General features: G+C 45.2%; 1 protein-coding gene across 1 annotated transcript; it reads right to left on the reverse strand.

The window, feature by feature from the left end:
- Positions 1–2,325: 2,325 nt before the first annotated feature.
- Positions 2,326–24,979, reverse strand: LOC309356144 (uncharacterized protein). Its single transcript, XM_081887324.1, has 15 exons — positions 24,637–24,979; positions 23,521–23,603; positions 22,834–22,990; positions 21,815–21,976; positions 21,572–21,697; positions 21,011–21,231; positions 19,083–19,228; positions 9,426–9,517; positions 8,726–9,253; positions 6,779–6,861; positions 5,410–5,566; positions 4,591–4,752; positions 4,350–4,475; positions 3,618–3,838; positions 2,326–2,887 (listed from the first exon to the last, which is right to left on the reverse strand). Exons 1-15 carry the CDS (start codon positions 24,907–24,909, stop codon positions 2,575–2,577), a joined length of 2,850 nt encoding a protein of 949 aa, XP_081743450.1. The 5' UTR covers positions 24,910–24,979; the 3' UTR covers positions 2,326–2,574.
- Between the last annotated feature and the right edge of the window lie 1,414 nt (positions 24,980–26,393).

Here is a 26,393-nt window from a genome sequence, read left to right on the forward strand (position 1 = left end):
CATTTAAGATTTCTAAGAATGATCTTGCCTGGTTGTATCAATGATCCATCTATTCCAAGGCACTCGGTTATATATCATTATTTTGCATGTTCCAGGCAGTGGTCTTGGTTCAAGTTCAAGCATTGAATCAGACCCTCCTGAAGTTGTAAGTGTACCTATTATCCTGTAGCCAAAAGTAGTATGACTTTTAATGAGACTTCAGGACACTGGGTGGATCTACACACAGGGAAATAATTGCTATGAATAAGTCAGAAATTAAATAGTTATAACGGGGACGGGGACGGGACCCAATGCTATGTAAAATAGCAAAGAAATTTTGTTGCTCTCCATCGCCATCTGGTGTTGCATGTTTATAACACATTCAAAGCACCGGTTTTTTTAACTAATGTAGCTGAGTCCACTGATTCCAGTAGAACTGCAGGGACCCCAGATTTTTCTTTAAAGTTTAGTAAGACCACAACACAGATGAGTGCTGCTGTGTCTGCATTGTGACAGGAACGGTAGCTTCATGGATCTGATTATGTGTACTCTAGTCCGCAAATGCACATGCTAGGAGCGAGCCCCACTGGATTCAGTATGACTTGCTTCTAATTAGGTTAGGATCGTGCTGCCTGGCCTTTAACAAGGCTCTCTGTTGTAGAAACCGTGGGTGTTGTTGACTTTTCACTTTTAACACCGGGGGGTGGGTGGGAATTATGATGCTGCAATAAAGCTGTAGTGGCTGCTACCCCACCAACATTGCAAACAATAATTGAGGTGGGGGTAGTCACCCAGCCCTTTCTCCACACCCCTGGGCTGCTATTCCTCTTCCCAATGCCTTCTCAAAGAGGGGTTGTTTCTGTGAGTGGATGGGAAAGAGATCAATTATCTTCTTCAGGATGTGAATTCTGCAGAAATCCTGGAATGAAAGGGCCCAACTAAAAGACAACCTAACTCTAGATTTTTTAAAAAACAAATTACTATGCTGGCAATTTGGAAAGCTAAAAAGCCATCCATGTTTTAGCACCTGCTGGTTTTCTTTCTCCTAGTTTGTAACTGGAGCAGCGCACCTGATTGCTTCGGTTGAAGAGCCCAGTGTGCTTCAGGAAAATCTCTTCTGACACCCCCAGGTGGCAGCAACACCTAAGGTTGCACACTCTTCATTGCAAGAGGTTAAAACCGACGAGTGTAATAACTGCTTTGCCTTGAATGATCCAGAGAAGCCATGATCAATCTCCTACCTACCCAGAGACCCACTAGGATTTTCATTAAGGTTGGAAATACCCTCAAATTGCTATCTATTTCTTGCGAGAGACAATTCGTATGTTCTGGGTCCTGGAAACACCTTTGTTCACAATCCTCATCAAAATGCTATTATATACCCCCTCATTTAATGTTAATTAAGAAGTCCACATTTGTGTGTGTGTGTGTGTGTGTGTGAGAATATAATGGGATATTCTGTAGAAATGGTAAATCCAAATTAAATGGGAAGATGAGTTGGGATGGCATTTTGATAAGGACAACTTTGTGTGGATTCTGCGTGAAACACGCATTGATGGACAGCACCGAGGCGACAATGAACTCTGGAAGCATCCCTTGTTCAGCCAACCCAGGACTGACCCAAGACGTTTTGCTGTCTGGAACAGGAAATGGTGCTTCCCCAGAGGCAGAAAATTCCACAAGCACCTCCCTTCCTCTCGGCAAATAAAAGAATTGCAATAATTATTTCACAATCAGTGTGCTGCCTTTCATGACTCCTAATATTAATGGCCCGAGACAGCCACCTCATCCTATCTCAGAGTGGTCCTGTTCAGTGGCGTAGCGTGGGGGGTGCAGGGGGGCCCGGCCGCACCGGGCGCAACATCTGGGGGTTAGGGGTAGGGGGCGCAAATCCACGGGTTAGGGGGTGCAAATTACTTGCCTTGCCCCGTGTGCTGACAACCCACACTATGCCACTGGTCCTGTTAGGCCTTTTATCTGGCCCTCAGAACTCTCTCTAGGCCACCCACCCACCACAGGGTACACCCTTTATTGGCCCTCCTTCAAATCCAAGAGTTTTCGCTTTGCTGAAATGTGTCATTGAACTCTGACAATGCCTCGTGTTTGTCTGGATAGAGGACAGAGGGGTGTTAGAATGTGTGTACTAACTATCCTACTGAACAAAGGTAAAATGTACCTTTGTTGTTCCATCGGCTTTTGCCTCTGGTCCCTTCCATCCCTGAAAAGTGTCACCACTTCTGCCCCTGGAGAACCTAATCTCCTTCTGGAAACTCTTGGTCCTATGTCATAAGCAAACATCTGCTTAGAAAAACATATAGCGGATGCCACATTTTTTGTATGCCAGAAAACAAACGTTTATTAAGAAGTCACCCGAGGATCTTCCGTGCATCCCAGAAAGCATGAAAGCAGCAGGGAAGGGAGGAACCATGCTACCAGAGCCACCTTGTAGGCAGAACGTGCCTAACTTTTTTAGCAAGGTTCCTAGAGGAGTTTTCTAAGCATAGGATAGGAGTACATAAATTCCCCTTCGCCTCTAGGTTCAGGTCCTCGTCTGTTCCATGTTGCCTTTGGATTTGGTGCCCAGGCACTGAGATTTCACATGCGGCAGATCTTAGTGTTGATCCGTGGGCCTGGTGGGCCTGGTGGGCATGGGCCACAAGGGGGTGGGCACATTGGACCACACGGGCCACAGGGAGGAGGGCCAAAGGGTGGAGGGCCACATGAGACAAACTTTGGCCCACAGGGGTTGACACATGAGGGAGCCAGGTTAGGCTCCACCACGGGCACACATGGCTTGCAGGTTGGTGGGCAGACGGGGGCACAGACTGGCTCTGGCACACAAACTGGCCGGCAGACAGATGACCGAATGGCGGTCGTGCACTCTGGATCACAGGGGCGATTGGGCAGCCTGGAAAAGAAGAACACATCCATGGTTAGACAAGAAGAGTGTTTCTCTGGAGAAGGCTAGCTTCCCAACAACGTAAGATGGAGAGAACAAGTGTTAAGGAGCTAAAGCAAAGGGTCTTGTGTTCTTGGAGCTGTGGATGCTTTCACAGCGACAGCCTGATGTGAGTTGGTGTTATTCCCCGAAAGGGCCAGGAAGTGAGCTGTAACCTCAAGATGAAAAAAATGCCCATCTGTTGATTTGAACTGGGCATTTCCAAATAGCTGCTCTTAGGACCACAGCATAGGTAAGTTGTTAAAACCGTGTTTATGAAAGACAATCTTACTCGGCTATGAGTGATCGCCAAAGAAGAAGTTTCAGGTACAAGTTCCAGGCTGTATGGTGCTTGTGGATCCACTCAACTTGTCTATCCTCTGCTGGGGGGCGGGAATAGCTCAGTAGTGTTTACACTGATTAACAGAGGTCCTCTAGGATTTCTGACTGGGGTCTCTCTGAGGCCCACCTGGAAATGCCAGGTGTTGCAGCTGGGACTGCATTCATTGTTCCATCCACTTTTGTCTCTGGCATGTGGCCCTTGGAAGGTGGCCCAGAAGGGAAGGTGGCCTTTGGGGTAAGAAGGCTCTCTCCCCCACCCCACTATTGGATCACAGCTGAGTTGAGGTTAACATGCCTAAAGCCAAATCAATCCAGAAGAGGCCATTCTGGCATCGACTACTGCCCTCATCTTACGTACTTGCAGTCTTCTCCTTCCAACATGTTGCGGTAGGTGGCGATCTCACAGTCCAGGCGTGCTTTCTCGTCCAGGAGGGTCTTGTATTCGCAGTTCTGGCGCTCAATGTCACAGCGGATTTCGGCCAGCTGGGCCTCCACGTTGCTGATCAGGCACTGGAGCTGGGAGAGCTGGGTGCAGTAGCGGGATTCTGTTTCTTGCAAAGTGCCCTCCAGAGCCCCTTTCTGAGAAAAGGAGAAGAAGGCGAGAGAGAGAGAGAGAGAGAGAGAGAGAGAGAGAAAGAGAAATTCATCAGGGCATGTTCTGTGCACACAGCAAAACGAACTCAATGGTGCCGTAATGCAAGGGCAGCCAACCCGATATCCTCCAAATATTGTTGGACTACAACTCCCATCATCCCTGGCCCTTGGCCTTGCTGGCTGGGGTAGATGGGAGTTGGAGTCCAATGACATCTGGAGGGCACTGGGAGGGACTGGCAAAATGCTGATGAGTGTGCATTGGGGGAAGGGAGTCTGGAGTCTGACTCGAGAGAGGGGGGCAGTGATTTGTGGGGACCTTTACCAGCCAGGATGCAAGAGTCAGAGGAAGGGGAAGCTTCAGAGCTGGAGGGTAGAGGAGAGTATGGGTTGGAAGAAGAGAGGGGAAAGGCATGACAGATTCACAAGATAGTGTGAACATGCAAATAGTACTGCTGAACAACGTACCCAACACGGAGCATTCTGGATTCCTACTCACCATGCTCTGCTGAGCCTGTAGGTCAATCTCCAGGGCTTGAACACAACGTCTTGTCTCAATGATTTCTGTCTGGCAGCACTGCAGCTGTTCTCCACTGGAGAGCACTTCCCTGTTGAGCTCTTCCATCTGGTGAATATTTTAAAAAGTCCAGAAATTAGAAGGTCACGGGGGTTCTGTCATGAAAGATGGTCAGTGAGACACCTGATTGGGATGGAATTGGTCACTGAGGAGGAGGACCTACCTGTGTACAGTACCAGTCCTCAACTTCCCGGCGATTCTTTTCAAGATCAGCCTCATACTGGCACCGCATCTCGTCCAGGACCTTGTTGAGGTTGCAAGATGGGGCAGCATTCACTTGCACATTGATGCGGTCACCGAGCTGGGAGCGAAGGGCACAGGACTCCTGCAGGAGAGAACAAAGAGGGGAGTATATCTGGAGCCATTTATCATCATTTGCATATCACTTATTCAAAGGCACTGCTGAATATAATTTGGTTGGCTCTTTGATGGTAGACTGGTATTGCAAACTGGTTCCCTGTTTGGGACTTGGACCCTGATGGGATTTTGATTTGGGGAGATTCAGTGGAAGGGGTGCACAGATGGCCATAGTTTGACTAGATAGAAATTTACTCTAGTGGTTGGTGACCCTTAGGGATTTTGCCCTTTACCCATTGTGTATTGGTTGGTTGCATAAGTTGTCCAAAACTCTGCATGTATTTATCCTTATCTCTGTTGGTGGTCTAGATTGTGAAGACCAATCTCAAGGTGGACTAGGTGGATAGATGTCCCTGGTTTTTGATGTGAACTGGTCTAGACCAGGGGTAGCAAATGTGGTACCTTCTGGATGTTGCTGGACTACAACTCTCATCATCCCTGCCCACTGGCCATGCTTACTGGGTCTGATGGGAGTTGTAGGCCAACAACATCCAGAGGACCTCATGTTGACTACCCATGGACTAGAAGATGATCCCAGTGCACTTCCAGCTCCAAAGATCTATGCTCCTTCACCTGTGGTTCAGCACCTGTTCTGGTCTTGGTAGAAGAGATGTTTGGGGCATACCTCCTCGTGGTTTTTCTTCAGGCACATCATCTCCTCAGTCAAGGACTCGAGCTGAGCTTCCTGGTCAGCCCTGCATAGGGTGAGGTCATCCAGCACTCTCCGAAGGCCATTGATGTCAGCCTCATCCCGCTGACGCACACTTAGCTCATAATCATACCTTCAGGGGGAAGAAAGACAGATTATCGCAGCATAGCTGAGAGGGCAGAATGTTAAACCCGCACCAAGGACTGCTGGGTACCAATCCAAGCTCCAGTGGGCAGCAGTTCTCGCTCTCTTCTGCTACTCTAAGGTCATCCAGAGCACAGCAAGCCACTGGGATTGTTTCTGCTCAGCAGCGCCTGTGTGGCGACAATCCCCACTGGGAGTGGGACTTGCAGTAAACACCGAAAGCAAGTCCTACTTTCAGCAGGAATCTTTGCAGCCCCAGCTTGGGACCAAGCCCTAGCTTCAATGATTCTTCCTTTCCAGTCCCAACTTAAAGTCAATCTGTAAAGGAGAAAAAGAAGAATGATGAGCAGACAAATGTGCTCTCGATCCCTCCTCTGAAGTTTGACACCTGATGATTGATGGGTTGGCTGCCCTATCCAGCTGACAAAGGTGGCCCTTGGAGGGTGGGCCAAATCTGGATCCAGTTCCCCATCTCTGCTTTGAGTAGGTGCCATACACCTCAAGGAGACTTAACTCTAAGCAGACATGGATAACTGTCCTACGCTTTTGTATTCTCAGTGGCAGGGTGATCTACAAATGTGTGTCTGTGGGTCCATGCCTTTTCTGGTGCATGTTTATGGGGCTGCTAAAATGTGAGCGATTTTGTATGCGTCTTTTCTGAAATCAAGGAGTGTGATACTATGTGTGCATTCTGTGTGTTTTTGTGGGGGACAGGACAGTTGGACAATTACTCTTAGGGCCTTAAACCTGTTGTAAACCAATAGATGAGTTGGGGCTTACATTGTTGATTTCAGGCTTACGTTGAGATGTTCCTGGTACAAAAATGTACAGCCAGTTGTCAGAGGACTTCCAAATGGAATTTTAATCTGAATTCCACTGAATTCCTTTAATGTGGAAGCTTGCCTTCTTAGCACTGCTGGCTATTCCTTAGCAAAACAGTCCTCATTTTAGAACTGCCTGGGTCTTTGTAGAAGAGACATCAACACTTCCCAATAATAATTTAGCTTGAAAGTGGTGATCTGGCAGCCCTTAGTACTATCAGCAGCCACTGTTTTCAGCCTGGTTTCCCTACAAAACTGCTACCGGTGAGCCTCTGTTTTCTTTCTGGGAATGGGGTGGTGGTGGTGGGGAGTATGACAACATACAGGGTGAGAGTGGTTGGCTAGCTTTGACCCCCCCCCCACCAAAAAAAATATCTTACTTGGTGCAATAGTCATCAGAAGCCATTTTGAGATTGTCAATATCCAGGCAGAGTCTTGCATTGTCAGCCTTAGTACAGCAAATCTGGAAAGAAACCCCCCCAGAGATATTTCATTTTAATCCAGCCAGATGGATTAGGTGGGAGCAGATGGAGAGCATCACAGAATAATAGCTCCTGCTGGATAAGGCCAAAGGCTCATTGAGCCCAGCATCCTGTAGCTGAAGTGACCAACCAGATATCTATAGAAAGCCCACAAGCAGAACCTGAATGCAACAATGCCCTCTCCACTTGTGGCTCCCAGCCACAGGCATTCAGAGGTCTCCTGCCTCCAACAACAGAGGGAGAACATAGCCATCATCATGGCTAGTTAGGCACTGAGAGCTTTCTTCTCCATGAATCTGTGCAATCCTGTTTTAAAGACACCCAGGTTGATGGGCATCACTACACCATGAGAACAAATTCCATATTGCATTGCGTGACTTTCTTTTGCCTTAAGGCAGGCATAGACAAACTCGGATCTCCAGATGTTTTGAGACTACAATTCCCATCATCCCTGACCACTGGTCCTGCTAGCTAGGGATGATGGGAGTTATAGTCCCAAAAGATCTGGAGGGCCGAGTTTGCCTATGCCTGCCTTAAGGGCATAGGAGCAGACACCTGAAGGGGGCAAGAAATGAGTCTTCATTTCTCTTCATTTCCTTCCTTTCCTTTCCTGGGAAATGATATATAATGAATTGAAAAGGATGTTCCAAATAACGTTTGTAAAACAACAACCCAGAAGCTTTTCTTTGGGGAATTATAGGGACAGAACTACCTAAACTGTACAGAAACTTATTTATGTATGCAACTACAGTGGCAAGAATGTTACTCGCCCCAAAATGGAAAGAAGCTGAAGTCCCAGCAAAGGAAGACTGCATAGAAAAACTTACGGAATATGCAGAAATGGCAAAACTTACCAGAAGAATAAGAAATCAAGATAACAAAGTATTTATAAAAGAATGGAAATGGTTTATTGAATTACAGCCAAATTGTAAACAGATAAGAACATTGGCAGGATTATGGTAATAACCTGCAGTTTTATAAGAGTATATATTTAAAGTAGATGAGTAAATGAACAAATTAAGTTAATTTGGATATGCAGAAGATATTGGGGGAAAAATAAGGAGCTGCAGAAAGAGGCGGGAAGGAAGTCAAGTTTTGAAATGTTAAAATGATTGTAAAATTAGTGAAATGTATAAAACTGAAAATATAAATAAAATGTTAAAAAATGAGTCGTCAGCTACCCCTTTAAAGCTTGCATCAAAGGGCAGATCTGAAGCAAGGACAGAATGACCCTTTCCTTGTAATGATGATGATAATAATAATAATAATAATAATAATAATAATAATAATAATAATAATATTGATTTATAGCCCAGCCACTCTGGGCGGCTCCCAACAGAATATTAAAAACACGATAATACATCACTCATTAAAAACTTCCCTAAAGCCTTCAGATGTCTTCTAAAAGTCAGATAGCTGTTTATTTCTTTGACATCTGACAGGAGGGCGTTCCACAGGGCGGGCGCCACTACCGAGAAGGCCCTCTGCCTGGTTCCCTGTAGCGTCACTTTTTGCAGTGAGGGAACTGCCAGAAGGCCCTCAGAGCTGGCTGAATTATGGGGGTGGAGATGCTCTTTCAGTTCTACTGGGCTGAGGCCATGAAGGGCTTTAAAGGTCAGCACCAACACTTTGAATTGCGCTGGGAGCCAATGGAGGTCTTTCAGGACTGATGTTATGTGATCTCGGCAGCCACTCCCAGTCACCAGTCTTACTGCCGCACTCTAAAACCACTCTAAAACCAAATAAATCCAGAAGACTCCATAAATAACCAAAGTTTCCATGGAACTGGGTGACCGTGGAAGACACTCCCTCCACACACACACACACACATGAGCCATTCCTTACCTGTTGCTGGAGCTCGTCAATGGTGCAGTAAAAAGGTTTGAAGTCGGTGCACACGTAAGCATTTTCGCACTCGTACCAGTCTCGGATCTTGCACTCCAGGTCAGCGTTCTCTTGTTCCAGGCAGCGCACCCTTTCCAGATAGTTCCCCAGGCGGCTGTTCAGGAACTCCATGGTTTCCTTCTCATTGCAGTTGAGGATCCCTTCGTTGTGGCTGACAGGGTAGCAGTTCAGAGGGCGAGCAGGAGGAGGGATGCAGGGTGGAGGGACACAAGAGGAGCCCATGCTAGGAGGTGGAAGGCAAGTAGATGTCATGTGGCCCCCACTTCGGCAGCTGTTGTGGAGAGACGAGGCCGTATGGCCTGGAGGGGGCAGGCAGACGCTGGATCGGCGAGGAGGAAGGCAAGGCCCGAGCTGGCAGTTGACTGAGGCAGCGCTGTTTGGGTGGCAGTTTGTCGTGACCCGGCAAGGGCCCCTGAGAGACCCGCAAGTGCGAGTGGCAGTGGTGGCAGCCATGGTTGAAAGGAGAAGCTAGATGGAGGAAATGAACGAAGAGACCCACAAAACCCAAGTCTGGCAGATGATCTCCTTCCTAGAGCTTTTTTATACCATGAGCACAGGGGTGTTAGCTCCTTTATGAGGCTTTCTCCTCGTTAATATTTGTGGCGATTCCTGCCCGGCTTCTCATTAGCCTGCTCGTTACTTGCTTGAAAAGCTCGTTACTTGGCTTATAAATTTGCCCTTCCGCCTCACACTTCACTTGCAGAGTCAGGACTCTGCTTGATGGCTGAGTCCCTGGAATGACAGTTTTTATGGGATGTCATCAAAGCGGTCTGTCAGCATCAAACACCAACCTTCAGTCCCTGGGCGTTGGTCATTTGAGCAGAATTATGGGCTTGGTGTTTCGCAGTGGGATTGCCCCTTTCCCTCCTTCTGCCCTACTTTGACCAACCGAAAAGCCAAGTCAGGATCTCTGGTAGACAGCAATCATGAACCTGAGACCTTCTGGAAATTCTACTCCAGATATCTCCTGCTCTGCCCTCATAACTGGTGAAAGGACACCCAGGTAGCTTCTTCTGCCAGATGTGCACAGTCTTTACAGCAGAAGAGATTTCTGGATCCTATACTGAATCCGCTAGCCTTATCTACTCTCCTACTCTGCTTCCTGCCTTATTGAACAGGATGTTCAGCCATGGAACAGATCTGCCGGGAATGCAGTAATTGCATCCCACACTGCGGATCGTGCATTCAGCAAGGGGTTGACATGGAGGACCTCCAAGGTCTCTTTTGGCTCTCTGTATCTGTGATTTGAGAGGCCTGCTTCTTGGGAGAAAAGCAATAACAAACCTAGACAGCATCTTAAAAAGCAGAGACATCACCTTGCCAACAAAGGTCCGTATCCTTAAAGCTATGGTTTTCCCAGTAGTGATGTATGGAAGTGAGAGCTGGACCATCAAGAAGGCTGATCGCCAAAGAAGTGATGCTTTTGAATTATGGTGCTGGAGGAGACTCTTGAGAGTCCCATGGACTGCAAGAAGATCAAACGCATCCATTCTTCAGGAAATCAGTCCTGAGTGCTCACTGGAAGGACAGATCGTGAAGCTGAGGCTCCGATACTTTGGCCACCTCATGAGAAGAGAAGACTCCCTGGAAAAGACCCTGATGTTGGGAAAGATTGAGGGCACAAGGAGAAGGGGACGACAGAGGACGAGATGGTTGGACAGTGTTCTCGAAGCTACCAGCATGAGTTTTACTAAACTGCAGGAGGCAGTGGAAGACAGAAGTGCCTGGCATGCTCTGGTCCATGGGGTCACGAAGAGTTGGACACGACTAAACGACTAAACAACAACAACAGCATCTGTGATTTAACTTTTCTCTGGGTCAGAATGCATGATTTGTAGACAACGGCAGGACTAGCTGTTGCGGTGAGAAGACTGCAATTGAAGCCAACATTTTACATGCAACTCTGACCACTTTCCCCTGAATATTGGAAGTACTTTGCATTCCATTAAGTACATAATGCAAATGAATGAACTAATGAAATAAAAAAAGTCTTTTAAGTGCAGATTGCTATCCCAGTCTGTATATATACTGGGTACTGGATTTGAAAGTTAGGTTTTTAGGTTTTTCTCATATATATATATATATATATATATATATATATATATATATATATATATGCAGGTTTTGGTGTCCTCGGGTGTCTTCCCGTGTAAAAGTTGGGGTGTCTAGGCGACGTTTCGACGAGGTCTCACTCGTCATCTTCAGGCTGGTGCTTTCGGCTTCTTGTTACTGGAACAGAGCAGGATCTCAGTGTTTGAGTTCCTATAAATACTGTTGAGGGGGTGTGGTGTATAGCCTCCAATGTTCTGGGCAGAGAGGAAGTTCCCAGGCTAGTGTGCCTTTTCTTCTTTTGTTCCTTAATTACTTGAGGGATATCTTGAGTGATTTCTTGAGTGATATCCTGAGTACCACTTAGGTGGGTCATTAGGTGTGGATTAGTTGCTAAAGTCTTTGTGTCTTGACCTCTTGAACTTTGTGAAGAGTTTTTCTGAGAAGATGGCTGTACTGCACTTAGTTGTGCTCTGGCTTGGCTTCGTGTATAGGGGCGAGCTGTGGTTTTGTGGCCTGTGTCAGCCAGATCTGTGTAGGGATTGCAGGGGGGTGCAGCATCCGGAGGTGCCACCATGGTTTGGCTACTGGATGGTGTCTGTAATTTATCTGTGGAGAGGGTCTGGGTTTGGGTCTGGTGTGGTTGATTGGTGATAGCGTTCTGTGTGCCTCTGGATCTGGTGTCAGTTTTTGTGGGGAGGGCTAATTTCCAGATGTCTGGCAAGCGGGATGTGTCGTCACGCTTGTTCATGTTGTGAGGGTGTTTCTCTATCTCGATGGCTTCCATGATTATTCTCTTGTGGTGATGTTCCATGTTAAAGAGCAATTTGGAATCTGCAAAATTAATTTCGTGTCCTGTTTCTTTCATGTGTTGGAAAAGAGAGGAAGTTTTTTCTTCTTTTTTGACGGCATTCTTGTGTTCTGCGATACGTGCATTTATTCGTCTGTTTGTTTGTCCAATGTACGTGGCTGGGCAGACTTTGCAGGGTATTTCATAGACCCCTTGGTTTTCCAACTGGATTTTATCCTTGGGGTTTCTGAGGATATTGGCTATTTTTTGGTTGGTGCAAAAGGCTGTTTTGATATTGTGTTTATGGAGGATTTTGCTAATTTTATCTGTAGTGCCCTTGATATAAGGAAGGAGGGCCATGCCATTGTTTTCTTCTGTGTCTTGGTTTTTGGGGGGTGTTTCTTTTTGGATTAGCTTCGTAACCCTGTTTTGCTGGTATCCATTGGTTACGAAGCTAATCCAAAAAGAAACACCCCCCAAAAACCAAGACACAGAAGAAAACAATGGCATGGCCCTCCTTCCTTATATCAAGGGCACTACAGATAAAATTAGCAAAATCCTCCATAAACACAATATCAAAACAGCCTTTTGCACCAACCAAAAAATAGCCAATATCCTCAGAAACCCCAAGGATAAAATCCAGTTGGAAAACCAAGGGGTCTATGAAATACCCTGCAAAGTCTGCCCAGCCACGTACATTGGACAAACAAACAGACGAATAAATGCACGTATCGCAGAACACAAGAATGCCGTCAAAAAAGAAGAAAAAACTTCCTCTCTTTTCCAACACATGAAAGAAACAGGACACGAAATTAATTTTGCAGATTCCAAATTGCTCTTTAACATGGAACATCACCACAAGAGAATAATCATGGAAGCCATCGAGATAGAGAAACACCCTCACAACATGAACAAGCGTGACGACACATCCCGCTTGCCAGACATCTGGAAATTAGCCCTCCCCACAAAAACTGACACCAGATCCAGAGGCACACAGAACGCTATCACCAATCAACCACACCAGACCCAAACCCAGACCCTCTCCACAGATAAATTACAGACACCATCCAGTAGCCAAACCATGGTGGCACCTCCGGATGCTGCACCCCCCTGCAATCCCTACACAGATCTGGCTGACACAGGCCACAAAACCACAGCTCGCCCCTATACACGAAGCCAAGCCAGAGCACAACTAAGTGCAGTACAGCCATCTTCTCAGAAAAACTCTTCACAAAGTTCAAGAGGTCAAGACACAAAGACTTTAGCAACTAATCCACACCTAATGACCCACCTAAGTGGTACTCAGGATATCACTCAAGAAATCACTCAAGATATCCCTCAAGTAATTAAGGAACAAAAGAAGAAAAGGCACACTAGCCTGGGAACTTCCTCTCTGCCCAGAACATTGGAGGCTATACACCACACCCCCTCAACAGTATTTATAGGAACTCAAACACTGAGATCCTGCTCTGTTCCAGTAACAAGAAGCCGAAAGCACCAGCCTGAAGATGACGAGTGAGACCTCGTCGAAACGTCGCCTAGACACCCCAACTTTTACACGGGAAGACACCCGAGGACACCAAAACCTGCATTCCTGTACCCGTGAAAATCTACGAAAGCATATATATATATATATATATATATATATATATATATATATATATGCATAATAGCATCTTTTGTGGGCTTTTACATATGGCATTGTTTGCTATTCTTGATGTTTTTGCTGTAAAATCGCTTGTAGATATTTTATGGGCAGCAATTCATCAATGGAATCAATTGAACACTTAAATAAATATTCTTTTGCTTATTAATTTCTCTCCACTGTTATTCAGGAAGAAGAAAAACAGCAACAGGCTGTGGACCAGGTAGACTGTTTCCTCCAGTTTTGCTTCAGGGGAATTATTCTCTGCTTGTAAAAGTTGAGCTTTGGCCTTTTTTCACCTGCTCTTTCCTACTTTAAGGGGACACTAGTCTTGCTCATGATGTATTTATTGACCCTGCCAACGTCCCCCTCAAAACGTTTTAGTGCAAACTCAGTGAGAGTGCTTCCAGACTGTCACTGTTTGGTGGGTGGGATTCAGCAGCCTAGGGGCAAATCCATATTGTGCGATTGAAATGGTTTGGACATTCTTATAAAAGAAATCAAACTTTTTACAGTAAGGAAAGTGATGGATTTATGTGGGATAACAATTGCATGTTGCAGCATCATACAACTTCAGAACAAACACTTAGTAAACAATTGATATTGTATAATCTCCCTGCAAACTTTGTGCCAACGAATCAGGGTGAATGCTCAGCATCTGGAAGTAACCCAAGTCTCTAATTAAAGATCTCTAGGTAGTTTGCAAGCAGAAGTGTGGAAAGGGGCAAGTACAGTATGACAGTAAAGTAAAATGTGGGGTGAGAAACATCAAAGTAAAATCTTGCTGAACATTTTTTTTTTTTTACTATTGAGTCAAGATTCCAAGAGAGGACGGCAGATCAAGCAAGACGGAATATTAGCAGAATGGAGACCAAGAGCTCTGTATGACAGCAGCCCTTAAGTGCTCCAGTTTGCAGATATAATTCTATCCAACTATAACGAAAGAGAAATTCTATGCATAAGGTGTGTGTTTTCACTCCCATTTCCTGCTAGAATAGCCAATGTATGACTTAGAACGACAGACGTTCTGCTGGAGAAGAAATTTGGCTGGATCTACACACAGGGAAAAACACACACTATAAATAAGTAATAAATTAAATCATTTTGTGCCCAGAAATTGCAGCACATAATTTTTAAACGCAGGGGGCTGTCAGAGCTTCGTTCTCATCAAAAGCCACATGCACTGAACTGATATTCCCCATGCCTACCCCACACATCTGTACAGGCTAGTTAAATTTATTTAATGGTAAGGAAAAGAAACGCGAGCACATGTTGCGATGCATTCCCCCATTCATTAATGCTTCACCTACCACAGATCTGGAAGTAGGGGGTGCAGAAGACAAAAGCCAGAGCGGGGATGATACATGGAAACGTTATAAATAGCAATTGTTCAGCATGGGTGAAAACAGCAGGGGACTGAGGTTGGTGTGTGCACTGGCTTCCTGTATCGGTTGTCATCTGTGAGTCAGGAAGATGGGCTCTTCTCAAACAGGGATCCTTCCTGGCATCTCTACCACCAGCTGCTGCAGAAAACTGCCTTGGTGTGTTAAGACTTGATCCAGGCTAAGTTAGACCACATTCACACCATACATTCTTTGACGATACAACTTTAAAGAGCCATGGCTTTCCTCAAAGAACTCTGGAAGATGTAGTTTGTTAAGGGCATTCAGAGTTGTTAGGAGGCCCCTGTTCCCCTCACAGAATCCTTACAATTTGCAGAGTTTCCTGGGATGAGGGACTGATTGTTAAACCATTCTTGGAACTGTAGCTCCTCCTAACCACTCTTAGCACCCTTAACAGACTACAGATCCCAGAATTCTTTGGGGGAAGCCATGACTGTTCAAAGTGGTATAATGATGTTTTAAAAGTACAGTGTTAATGTGGCCTCAGTTGCATTTATGAATCAACAGGAATGAAGTTGTGACTATCTGGTCCCGTTGACTTACAGCGCAAGTCTGTTCAGGTCTACTCAAAAGTAAATCCCATTACATTTAAATCGAGATGGTACCAATCTGTCAATTTTGGTTTCTCTCAGTTTCCAAGGTTTCCCCAGTCTTAAATTTCTACCTCAGTTTGCAATTTAAAAGCAAAACAAAAACTCCACAACACATTTTCTCAGAATGGATACATTTGTACACATTTCTGCAAAGTGATTTCCCTTAAAATAACACATTTTGCATGCCATTTTCAACAATATATGCAGTTTTATGGACACTACCCCAGTATATATACATTTTCTGTATATGCTACCTGACTGAAAAACTGCATTGCAAAATTCAAAGAAGTGCAACTTTGAAGGGTGGCTGTGTTTTTGGTCCTTGTACTGTTTCAGAAAGTGCAAATCAGGTCAGTTGTCTTTAAATGAGAATCAAATTAAATATCTCCCCTACCTGTAATGTCAATGAGGTTTCCTCCCTGATAAGTTAGGACTGCTGCATTAGTTTGGACACAGCCCATTATGAGTAGGCTGTCTTCTCCACATGTTGTGCTTGGCCCCACCCCCAATTTCTTATTGGATCCTGGCTCAGCTATAAGAAGTTCTTTGTCAAGCCTTGGTCTACAAAAGAGCAAGACGCCGCTTAAAGCTCACACTAATTTTTCTGTGTTACAGCTCCCCCCAGAGCCTCTCTTTCTTTCTGGTGACTGGGAGTGGCTGCCAAGACTACATAACACCGGTCTTGAAAGACCTACATTGGCTCCCAGTATGTTTCTGAGCACAATTCAAAGTGTTGGTGCTGACCTTTAAAGCCCTAAATGACCTCAGCCCAGTATACCTGGAAGAGCGTCTCCACCCCCATCGTTCAACCTGGACCAGCGCCGAGGGCCTTCTGGCGATTCCCTCACTGCGAGAAGCAAAATTACAGGGAACCAGGAAGAGGGCCTTCTCTGTGGTGGCATCCACCCTGTGGAACTTCCTCCCATCAGATGTCAAAGAAATAAACAACTATCTGACACTTAGAAGACATCTGAAGGCAGCCCTGTTTAGGGAAGTTTTTAATGACTGATGTTTTAATGTATTTTTAATCTTTTGTTGGAAGCCACCCAGAGCGGCTGGGGAAACCCAGCTAGATGGGAGAGGTATAAATAATAAATTATTATTATGTCTCATTGTCACTGTTTTGCTCAGCCCTTCTCATTCCTGAACCTTGAATTATCTTTTGTTGGCAGATTCTTAGGAAAGGATCTCTGCTCATTTGGTCTCAGATGAACCATTCAGCAGTCTTCTGTACTAGGTGGCTTTCTCAGCAAGGCTTGGTGCACCCAAGCCACCCAAATGCCTGTCCTTGGTCTTGCTACATCTCAATACATCCCACTGCCAGATCTAGACAAGACTGTCTGCAATCAGTTGTGGATTAACTAGGAATGGCTTTCATAAGGCAGAGCAGGTGTGACCTGGGAGTGTGTCTCTGTCATGGGAGATCTGTCCCTGGCTTGATTTGTGCTTGATTCTCCATAATTTGGACAATTGGTATTAATCGAGGCGCCCCCGGGCATATCCATGGGCTACAATCAATCAGCTGCCAAAAGGACTCGGATCGGATCTTTGAAGGTATCTGAATGTGGTTTGTTTTTGAAACTTGAGAATCCTTACAACAGTTGGGAAAGGAAGAGGGAGGACAAGGTGCTTTGTGGTTTCATATGGTTTTCAAATGGTCTCCTTTCTTCTTGTCCCCTGAAAATGAAAGAGATGTGTGTAGCTGCTGTTATGCTATTCTGTTTGTTACCTCGGAAAAGAGGGGGGAGGCTTTTGATTTATGCTCAACAAGGAATTTAAAAAAGGTTTTACTACGCCCTCCCCCCTTGACCGAGGCTGAATGGACTTTATTTAAAATTATCCCTGGACTGGACCAGGAGTGCTGTTGGTGCAGTGAAAAAAGAATGAGTGGCTGCCGGACAGATCTATTAAAGAGGCTGAAATTGAGAAAAGATCCTGTTTTTAACTGTGTGCTGAGGAAAAACTCCAGAGCAGAATTTTAATGGCAGAGACTGGATATGCACTCTGTGAGTTGTTTATGGCCGCAGCTCATACACTAGTCAGTAAACAGTGGAAGGAATGGAATACAACCTTGTACCATCCAGATAAACACTGCAAATAACTGAACAATGGACGATAGTAATTAACTCTAACAGCACACCAGGTCTGGAACAACAATGTATATGAAGGACTACACACGTGAAACAGATTACTTATTTTTAAGATGTAACGGAGGTGCTGTTTGTAAGCTGAAAAAAGTGGCCAGTTGGAAGAATGTTTAACGGCTAGTGAAGGTTGTCAGCTGAACTCTAAATAAGAAATGGTGCGGCAATGTGAGGAAATGAAGATGATCATATGTTCAAAACAGGAGTGGGAAACTTGATTTTGCATTAAATTAAATTAATTTGGTTTGGTTTGTAATAATTTGGAAAATTAATAAAAAATAATTTGGGAAAGGAATGTCTTTCACGGCCTTCCCTTTGGTTTCATCTGTACATTTATAGACTGGGAAATTGCTGCACAGCATTTTGCATATAGACAATGTGTTCTTGCATTAGTACTTGGAATTTCATGGATACCAATGTTAACAGAAGTAGTTCATCGTTTGGGGGCTACAGGGAACCAAGCAGAGGGCCATTTCGGTAGTGGCGCCTGCCCTGTGGAACGCCCTCCCATCAGATGTCAAAGAAATAAACAACTATCTGACATTTAGAAGACATCTGAAGGCAGCCATCTTTAGGGAAGTTTTTAATGTCTGACATTTTAATGTATTTTAAATCTTTTGTTGGAAGCCTCCCAGAGTGGCTGGGGAAACCCAGCCAGATGGGCGGGGTACAAATATTATTGTTGTTATTTTGTTTGGAGCTTGAATGTCCCTAGTTAGTGGAAGTATATCAGTGAGCATCACATTCCAATGGATGAGAGCAACTCAGGATTGTTAAATTCATTTATTTTAGTGTTGTGGAAGATGTAGGACTATGCCTGAGCAAGATTTATTTTAGGGGAAGAGCCTGAAGAACTGCTTCAGATAGAGGTGGCAAGAGGTGAAGTACTGGGGCTTCTTGGCAAATTAAAAGTAACAAGTCATCAGGCATCCACCTGAGAATTTCCAGCCATGGTACTATGATAGTCTCAGATAGGCATTTCATTTCTCTTCTAGCCTATACAGTGGTACCTCGGGTTACAGACGCTTCAGGTTACAGACTCCGCTAACCCAGAAATACTACCTCAGGTTACGAACTTTGCTTCAGGATGAGAACAGAAATCGGGCAGCGGCAGCGGTAGGCCCCATTAGCTAAAGTGGTACCTCAGGTTAAGTACAGTTTCAGGTTAAGAACGGACCTCCAGAACAAGGCCAGAAAGAGAATGTCATGCCCCTTGCCTCAGGGGCCCAGTATTGGCCTGGGGAAGACTCTGGTTCAGGTGATAGCTAGGCATGGTCAAGATCACACTGTTACGTCTTTGTCCTTGATGCTATAACTGGCACGCATCCTTTTGTCAGATAAAGTCAAATAACCAACACCAGTAGCTTCTAAGCAAGAAATGATAGAGGCTAGCACAAATGAAAGACAACGTAAGCCAACATTTCTCCATGCGATAGGAGGAAGACAAACAAAGGTTTATTGAAAATGCTGATATTTCATCCCAGTGGCTGAATCACTGTTGAAGTGAAGTGACTCTTTGATTTGAAAAGTTAACATAGGCACCAAAGTACTGAGGCACGATCAAGAAAGCAGAATATTAGCCCTGAAAATATGTGCAGTGGTACAACAGAATGAAGATTTCTCCCTTCTGCCTGGACGGATTGGCTTCGTTTTTGATGTATTGTTGCCTTAGAGGGTGAGGTGCTGGACTTGTTCCCGAGACGATATGATCTTCCCATCTTTAATCTCCTCTGTGATGGTGCGAATCTTTTTGGTGATCTGGGGGACCGGAGCACAGACTGGAGGGGGACATTCTGGCACACACGGAGCCCTGGGGAGCCTGAGGTTGCCAAGAGATTAAGGGTGAAAATGGGAAGGTGAAATTTGGCACAACACACTTAATCCCGTAAAGCTGCCCTTTGTCCTCCCACCCCTGAAAATTTCCCCCATCTTTTCCCAAATAGGAGCAGTGGTGGTGCCCTTTAATTTCTGAGTCCACACACAGAATAAACAGGAAGACACTGTTTCCTGTTGCTGCTGAGTTAACTAAGGTCACAACTTTATTGAGTAGAGGAGATCTACATGCAATTCTGCCAGACTACAATTTGTATTCCGGGTCTTCTTGGACTACAACTCCCATGAACCCTGGTCCCTGACCATCTTGCCTGGGTCTTGGAATCCAGCTACATTTCTAGGGCTCACATAATGCTCACATAATGCTTTAAGTCCCAGGTATTGATGAAGGCTAAATGGCAGCCAGGATGCCTGCACCATTGCTGTCATCGCCATTTGCAACAATGGCAATAACAACCACAAAAAGTTGCCAAATTTCTCCAGGAGGAGACGTTCTGCAGCAGATTCTCAACCTGGTCAGCATTTTGTATCTTCCACAATGCATTAGCCTTGTGGCATTCTGGGGCATTGGGTGGGTAGTTGTGTGGAAGGTGGCCACCATGAAAATAGTGGACAATATATGGAGAAAATTCTGGAAAGTAGTCTTCTTTTTCTGAGGTTCTAAGAAAAAAACCAACAACTCAATACCTTGTCCTGAGAAATTAGAATGCCTCAGATCTTTTCCCCTGGTGGGAACCCCACATTCACTTTGAAATGACACTTTAGTTGACATCTTCAGGTGGCAATTTTGATTGATGGTCCAGCGCCAAGGGCCTTCTGGCAGTTCCCTCACTGCGAAAAGCCAAGTTACAGGGAACCAGGCAGAGGGCCTTCTTGGTAGTGGCGCCTGCCCTGTGGAATGCCCTCCCACCAGATGTCAAAGAGGGGGGGGGGAAACTACCAGACTTTTAGAAGACATCTGAAGGCAGCCCTGTTTAGTGAAGCTTTTAATGTTTGATGCATTCCTGTTTTTTAATATTTTGTTGGAAGTCACCCAGAGTGGCTGGGGAAGCCCAACCAGATGGGTGGGGTATAAATACTAAATTGTTGTTGTTGTTGTTAAACACAAAGGCCTAGTATTGTAACCCTGTGGTTGGGCTCTACCATTTCAGATTGCAGGCACGGCCCTACAGAGCTGAATGGAATGCTGCTCAATACAAATCACACAGCCACCCAGAGTGGCTGGGGCAACCCAGTCAGATGGGCTGGGTACAAATGATTTAGTAGTAGTAGTAGTAGTAGTAGTAGTAGTAGATTTCTATTTGTAGGAAACTTGTTATTTTTTTATTGGAACAGTCCATCATGCCACCTGAAATTGTACAGTCCACACACAGATTTACCACCTCAGTGAGAACTTCATAATTTTTAGACCTCACTTTGTCTAATGCTTGATAATAACTAACTAGCTAGCTAGCTCGCTCGCTAATTTATTTATACATACATACATACATACATACATACATACATACATACACACATCACCCATTTGGCTGGGTTGCCTCAGCCGCTCTGGGCAGCTTCCAACACACATAAAAACATAATAAAACATCAAACATTAATAATAACAATCTGATCCAATGCAAAAAAGCCACAATAACTTTTAAATAAGCTACATATCAAAATAAAGTGATACTCAATAATTCATTAGAATCTAATAGTAAACAGTAAAAAGACCAACAACCCTAAGATGGAGCTGTACAAACGCAATGTCCGTTTGAGTTATACATACTTGCAATCTTCTCCTTCCAGCAGACGTCGGTATGTTGTGATCTCTGATTCTAGGCGTGTCTTGACATCCAGGAGAATCTTGTATTCGTGGCTTTGGCGTTCCATGTCGCACCGGAGGTCTCCTAGCTGACCCTCTATGTTGCTGATCAGGCACTGGAGCTGGGCCAGCTGGGTGCTATAGCGGGCCTCCGTTTCTTGCAGGGTGCACTCCAGAGCATTTTTCTGAGAGGGGAATAAGAGAGATAATTTTGAATGGAGAGCAGGAGGATTTCTCTTCTTTATGCACAGTCAACTGAGCTCATGTTTCTAGGCCTCCCCAGGTAATAAGTTTCAAAGAATCATAGGCCTTGAAGAGGCTACGATCCAGTGATGGGAGAAATAAACAAAATGAATATATCCTCTCCGACCTTCCCACAAAATTCATGTCAGGTTATTTTTCAAGAAAACTATTTATGTAGACAAGGCATGGAAAGTTGCTCCTGGAGGTAGCAGATGGTCATCTGGACCGCACAAGGCAAGATCCTCTCACAGCCCCCCCAAAAAAATTATCCTCTTGACGCACCATGTTATGTTGGGCATCCAGGTCAATCTCAAGGGCTTGGACAGTGTGCCTCAGCTCAATTATCTCTGACTGGCAGGTCTGCAGCTCTTCACCACTGGAGATCACCTGCTGGTTCAGCTCCTCCATCTAAAACAAGCAGGAAGGTAAAAAGAAGAAGTCAGAGAGGGCATGCACCTCCATTTTAAGGTCAACCACTCACTGGTCCTACATTACCACTTAGAGACGACTTCTCAGGATACCCACCTTAGAAGTGAACCACGTCTCAACGTCTCTGCGGTTTTTTTCAGCCAAGCTCTCATACTGACTCCGTATCTCATCCAGGATTTTGTTCAGGTCGCATGATGGTGCAGCATCCATCTCCACATTAACTCTGGCCCCGAGCTTTGAGCGCAGTCCATTTGCTTCCTGGAGGATGATAAGGCCCATGTTGCATAATGCACATTTCTGGGTGGTCATTGTTTGATATGGACCTCTATAGCAAAGAGTGAGTGAGGGTCATTGTACTTCCACAGAGGGTTTGATTTAAAGCAGCACATGAGAGAGGCTGACTCCTCCTTATGCATGCTGTTTTCCTCCTTCTACAGCACCTGCCACACTACTTTTCTCTATCCATTCTAACTAACATGCAGCTGGGAATCCTGATTTGCGTTGGGTGGAAGGAGAAGCTGTAAACACCTGGAAGTGTTCAGTTCCCCCAGCCAACTGCCTCTCCTCCTCCTCCCATTGCCTACTAGAGGAATTGTGATCAGAGTACCCAGACTCATGTTTGCCACAAGTAGGGTGGCCTGGTGAAAAAGAGGATCTCCTGCCCCATTAATGATGGGGTAGAAGAGGGAATTTCAGCAGGTGTAGCTTGTTGGACTCTGGAAAATCAGAAGAGGAAAAACTCAGGGATTCCATAAACATGGAGCAGGTGAGGGCAGCTTAATCTCTCAATGTGCCCTCAATGCTTCATTTTTGGTCATCTGCTGTTATTATAGAGATATTATCAGTTGATCCTCAGCAACAGGGGTTGCTGCCTTCCAATTTGTTGCCTTCCAGATATTTTGGGTTGTTGCTCCCATGATCCCTGACTATTGGCTAAACGGGATGGGTAATGTAGTACAAGAACACCCAGATAGTGCCATGTTGGCCACCCTTCTCAATACCATGATGGCACGCCTATGAAAGGAGACCCTCTTTTGCATGTGGAATGCGATTGTGTCTACAACAACACAAGGTGGCATTTTGTCACCTTTTCCCCAGCAAAAGTTTGCTACTACCTCCTCATGGTTCTTCCTGAGACAAATGAGTTCCTCCTTAAGGGATTCAAGCTGAGCTTCCAGGTCAGACCGGCATAAAGTCAATTCATCCAGGATTCGGCGCAGCCCATTGATGTCAGCCTCAACACTTTGGCGAAGAGCCAGCTCTGTCTCGTACCTTTGGAACAGTAAATGTTAAAAACAACAAGCACAAGGTTCTTTTCTATTTCAGCATGGAAAAGAGGAAGCAAGGGGTCATCATTTGTGGGGAAGGTATGAGGGGCCTTTCCCAGGTTTATCATTTATTTATTTTATTTGACTCGAGCATAGACCACATTTTAAAAAATGAAATTACAGGAGAAGATGTGGCCTTTCTATTATTTTCAATCATAAGAGTCTTCTATAGTTCCAATATTTAATATTTATACATTTACCTATTTATATTTTGGTGGAATCGATGCAAATGAGTTATGATTACTTAGTATGCTTTTACTTTATTGGGATGCTTTTCTCCAGCTTTTAAACATTTATATTAACTTTGTAAATGCATAAGTTATATTCTTATTAGGAAGTAGTATAATAGGGCGATATTTCATTGAATCATAACATCTACAATACAGTAAGACTGGTATCAAAACACCAGAGGCCCAAGAAAATTTGAAGTCACTTCTCTGCCACAAGTTCTTGCTCTGAATAAGATGAACTTACTTGGTCCTGAAGTCGTCAGCAGCTAGGCGAGCATTGTCAATTTCCAAGACCAGCCTGGCATTGTCCGTCTTGGCACACAAGATCTGGAAGAACAAATTGCAGAGCTGTGAATTGTTTTTAAAGTTGCGAAGAAAGCAGGGTGCTACAAAGTTAGGGAGAGAAAATCAGAGTGACTTCTCCAAAAAGGCTGGGGCTGAAACATTATTAAAACTAGCAATAGACAAGTGGAGTTCTTACGAATGCTGTTTTTTTAAAAAAAACTACAAACCCCTCCCCACAACCCAGATTTGGCCAACCAAAACGAACAGGTGGCTGGAGAAGGTCATAATGTTTGAGGCTTTTTAGCTTAGATAAACAGTAAGGTGGGAGCATGAGAGAGGTGCGTAACATGGCATAAAGGATGTGGATAGGATGATGCTTTCCTCAGCATCTTATAATCCTAGAGCTCCAGGCCATTCAATGGATGGTGTAAGAAACAGAGCAGACAAAACAAAGGACCTTTTTCTGCACAGACAGGACATAGCTGAACCAAGCAACTTGCTACCACAAGATGTAAGAATGGGGGTGCCAATTTGGATGGCTTTAAAAGAGGATTAGGGACGCAGGTGGCACTGTGGGTTAGGCCACAGAGCCTGGGACTTGCCAATCAGAAGGTCGGCGGTTCAAATCCCCGCGACGGGGTAAGCTCCCGTTGCTCGGTCCCTGCTCGTGCCCACCTAGAAGTTCAAAAGCACATCAAAGTGCAAGTAGATAAATAGGTTCCGCTCTGGCGGGAAGGTAAACAGCGTTTCCGTGCGCTGCTCTGGTTCACCAGAAGCGGCTTAGTCATGCTGGCCACATGACCCGGAAGCTGTACGCCGGCTCCCTCAGCCAATAAAGCGAGATGACCGCTGCAACCCCACAGTCGGCCACGACTGGACCTAATGCTCAGGGGTCCTTTACCTACAAGGGGATTAGACAACATTGTGGAGAATAAGGCTGTCCCTAGTTAATACAGGTGGTGCAATGGTCAGTGCATCTGGCTGCTAACCAAAAGGTTAGTGGTTCGAGCCCACCCAGGGATGGCTGTGGGCAGGATTCCTGCATTGCATGCAAAATATTCACAACAACCATTACCTGGTGCTGGAGTTCCTCAATGATCTTGTAATAAGATTGAAAGTCGATGCAGACATAGGGGACTTGGCATTCATACCACTCCCGGATCTTGCATTCCAGGTTGGCGTTTTCCTGCTCCAGGCAGCGCACTCTCTCCAGGTAACTGGCCAGGCGGTCGTTCAAGCACTGCATCAGCTCCTTTTCATTGCAATTCAGGATCCCTTCATCATGCCAGCCGTAGCTTCCAAGAAACCCCGGCCCAGGTGAGCAAATGCTCCCAGCTCCCAGCTTCATGGAAGAGGTGGAGATGCTCCTGCTGCCAAAAGCCAGGCTTGGTGCTCTGCATGAGCCGGTGGAATGGACGGAAGACATCCGAGTGAGACCCCCGCCCTTGACGGACCCAGAAGAGATGGTCTGAGCATAGTACTTGGAAGCCATAGCACCAGATGGGAATCCAAAACCAGGGTCACTTGAGCAGATCTGCGAAGCTTAGATAGCCTCAAATTTGCAAGGAAGTGAAGCTGTCATTCCCCACTAGTGGGTTTTTATACTCCACATCTTGGGTGTTGCCAAGCCAGTTTCTCTTGGGAAAGTTGGTGCCAGCTTTCCTCTCTGCATCTCACAGCCTGTGGTTTAACTGCCCATCAGGAGGCATCTTCCCCATAAAAAAAAACCCCAAACAGCTTAGATAAGTCAGGACTCATCATTAGCAATTCCTCACCATTTACAATGTTCATTTTATAGCATCATCAAAGAGATCTTTCATCACCATTAAGCAGCAGTCGTCATTAATGGAGCGTGGGGATCCCAGGTAGCAACTGGTGTGAGAGAAGTTACACTTTTGAGTGTTTTTCTGGATTCTTACAACAACAGCTCAGTTGTAAGCATGTCTGTAATAATAAATGTCCCATTCAACTCAGTGACTTACTTCCTAATGAATGCAGCCTGAAAAATTAGAGATTCTCCCAACAGCTGCTCCCCATAATAAGACCACAACAGGTACCTTTCTATCAACCCCGCCCTCCCCTGTTCATAAAATGTTGTGGACTGGTATTGTGGAGGTATGGCAACATGGAAACACTCATCATTGAGAAGTGATCCACAATGGGCCATCACAATGATCCACAATGGATCACAACAGGAACATCTACTTCTGTTGTAAGACATTCAAAGATTTGACAATTAAATGGTGTACAACGTTTAAAAATAAATGAAATAAACTGATAATCTGAAGACTTGTGGACTTGAACAGCTGCCTTCTTGAAGACCAGGCATAGGCAAACTCCGGCCCTCCAGATGTTTGGGACTACAATTCCCAACATTCCTGACTCCCAAACATCTGGAGGGCCAGAGTTTGCCTATGCCTGTTTAAGACCATAAGAAAATAAGAAGAACCCTGTTGGATCAGCCAAAGGACCATCTTGTCCACATCCTGTTCTCATAATAATCCACCAGATGCTTATGCAAGACCTAGGTGCAACAATGCTCTCCCCACCTGTGAATCACAGCAACCAGCATTCAGAGGCATACACCCTCCAACAGTGAAGGGAGAACATAGCCGTCATGACTTAGTAGCCATTGCTAACTTTGTCCTCCATGAGTTGGTCTAATCCAAGTTGGTGGCCATCACTCCATTTTGCAGGAGCAAATCCCACAGTTTAACTGCGCTGGGTGGAGAAGCATTTTCTTTGGGTCTGCCCTGAATCTTCCAACATTCAGCTTCACTGTATGTTTCCAAGTTCTGGGAGAAAAAAAGTCTGTCTATCCAATTTCTCCAC

The sequence above is a fragment of the Podarcis melisellensis genome, assembly GCF_964234715.1.
Source record: "Podarcis melisellensis genome assembly, chromosome: 13".
In the NCBI taxonomy this organism is placed as follows: Eukaryota; Metazoa; Chordata; class Lepidosauria; order Squamata; family Lacertidae; genus Podarcis; species Podarcis melisellensis.

Coding starts and splice junctions, on each gene's coding strand:
- LOC309356144 (XM_081887324.1), bottom strand. CDS start 24,909: ATGAAGCTGGGAGCTGGGAGCATTTGCTCACCTGGGCCGGGGTTTCTT. Junction 21,698..21,814: donor AGACGTGGTTCACTTCTAAG/GTGGGTATCCTG, acceptor TGCTTGTTTTAG/ATGGAGGAGCTGAACCAGCA. Junction 19,229..21,010: donor CTGGAAGGAGAAGATTGCAA/GTATGTATAACT, acceptor TGGCAACCTCAG/GCTCCCCAGGGCTCCGTGTG.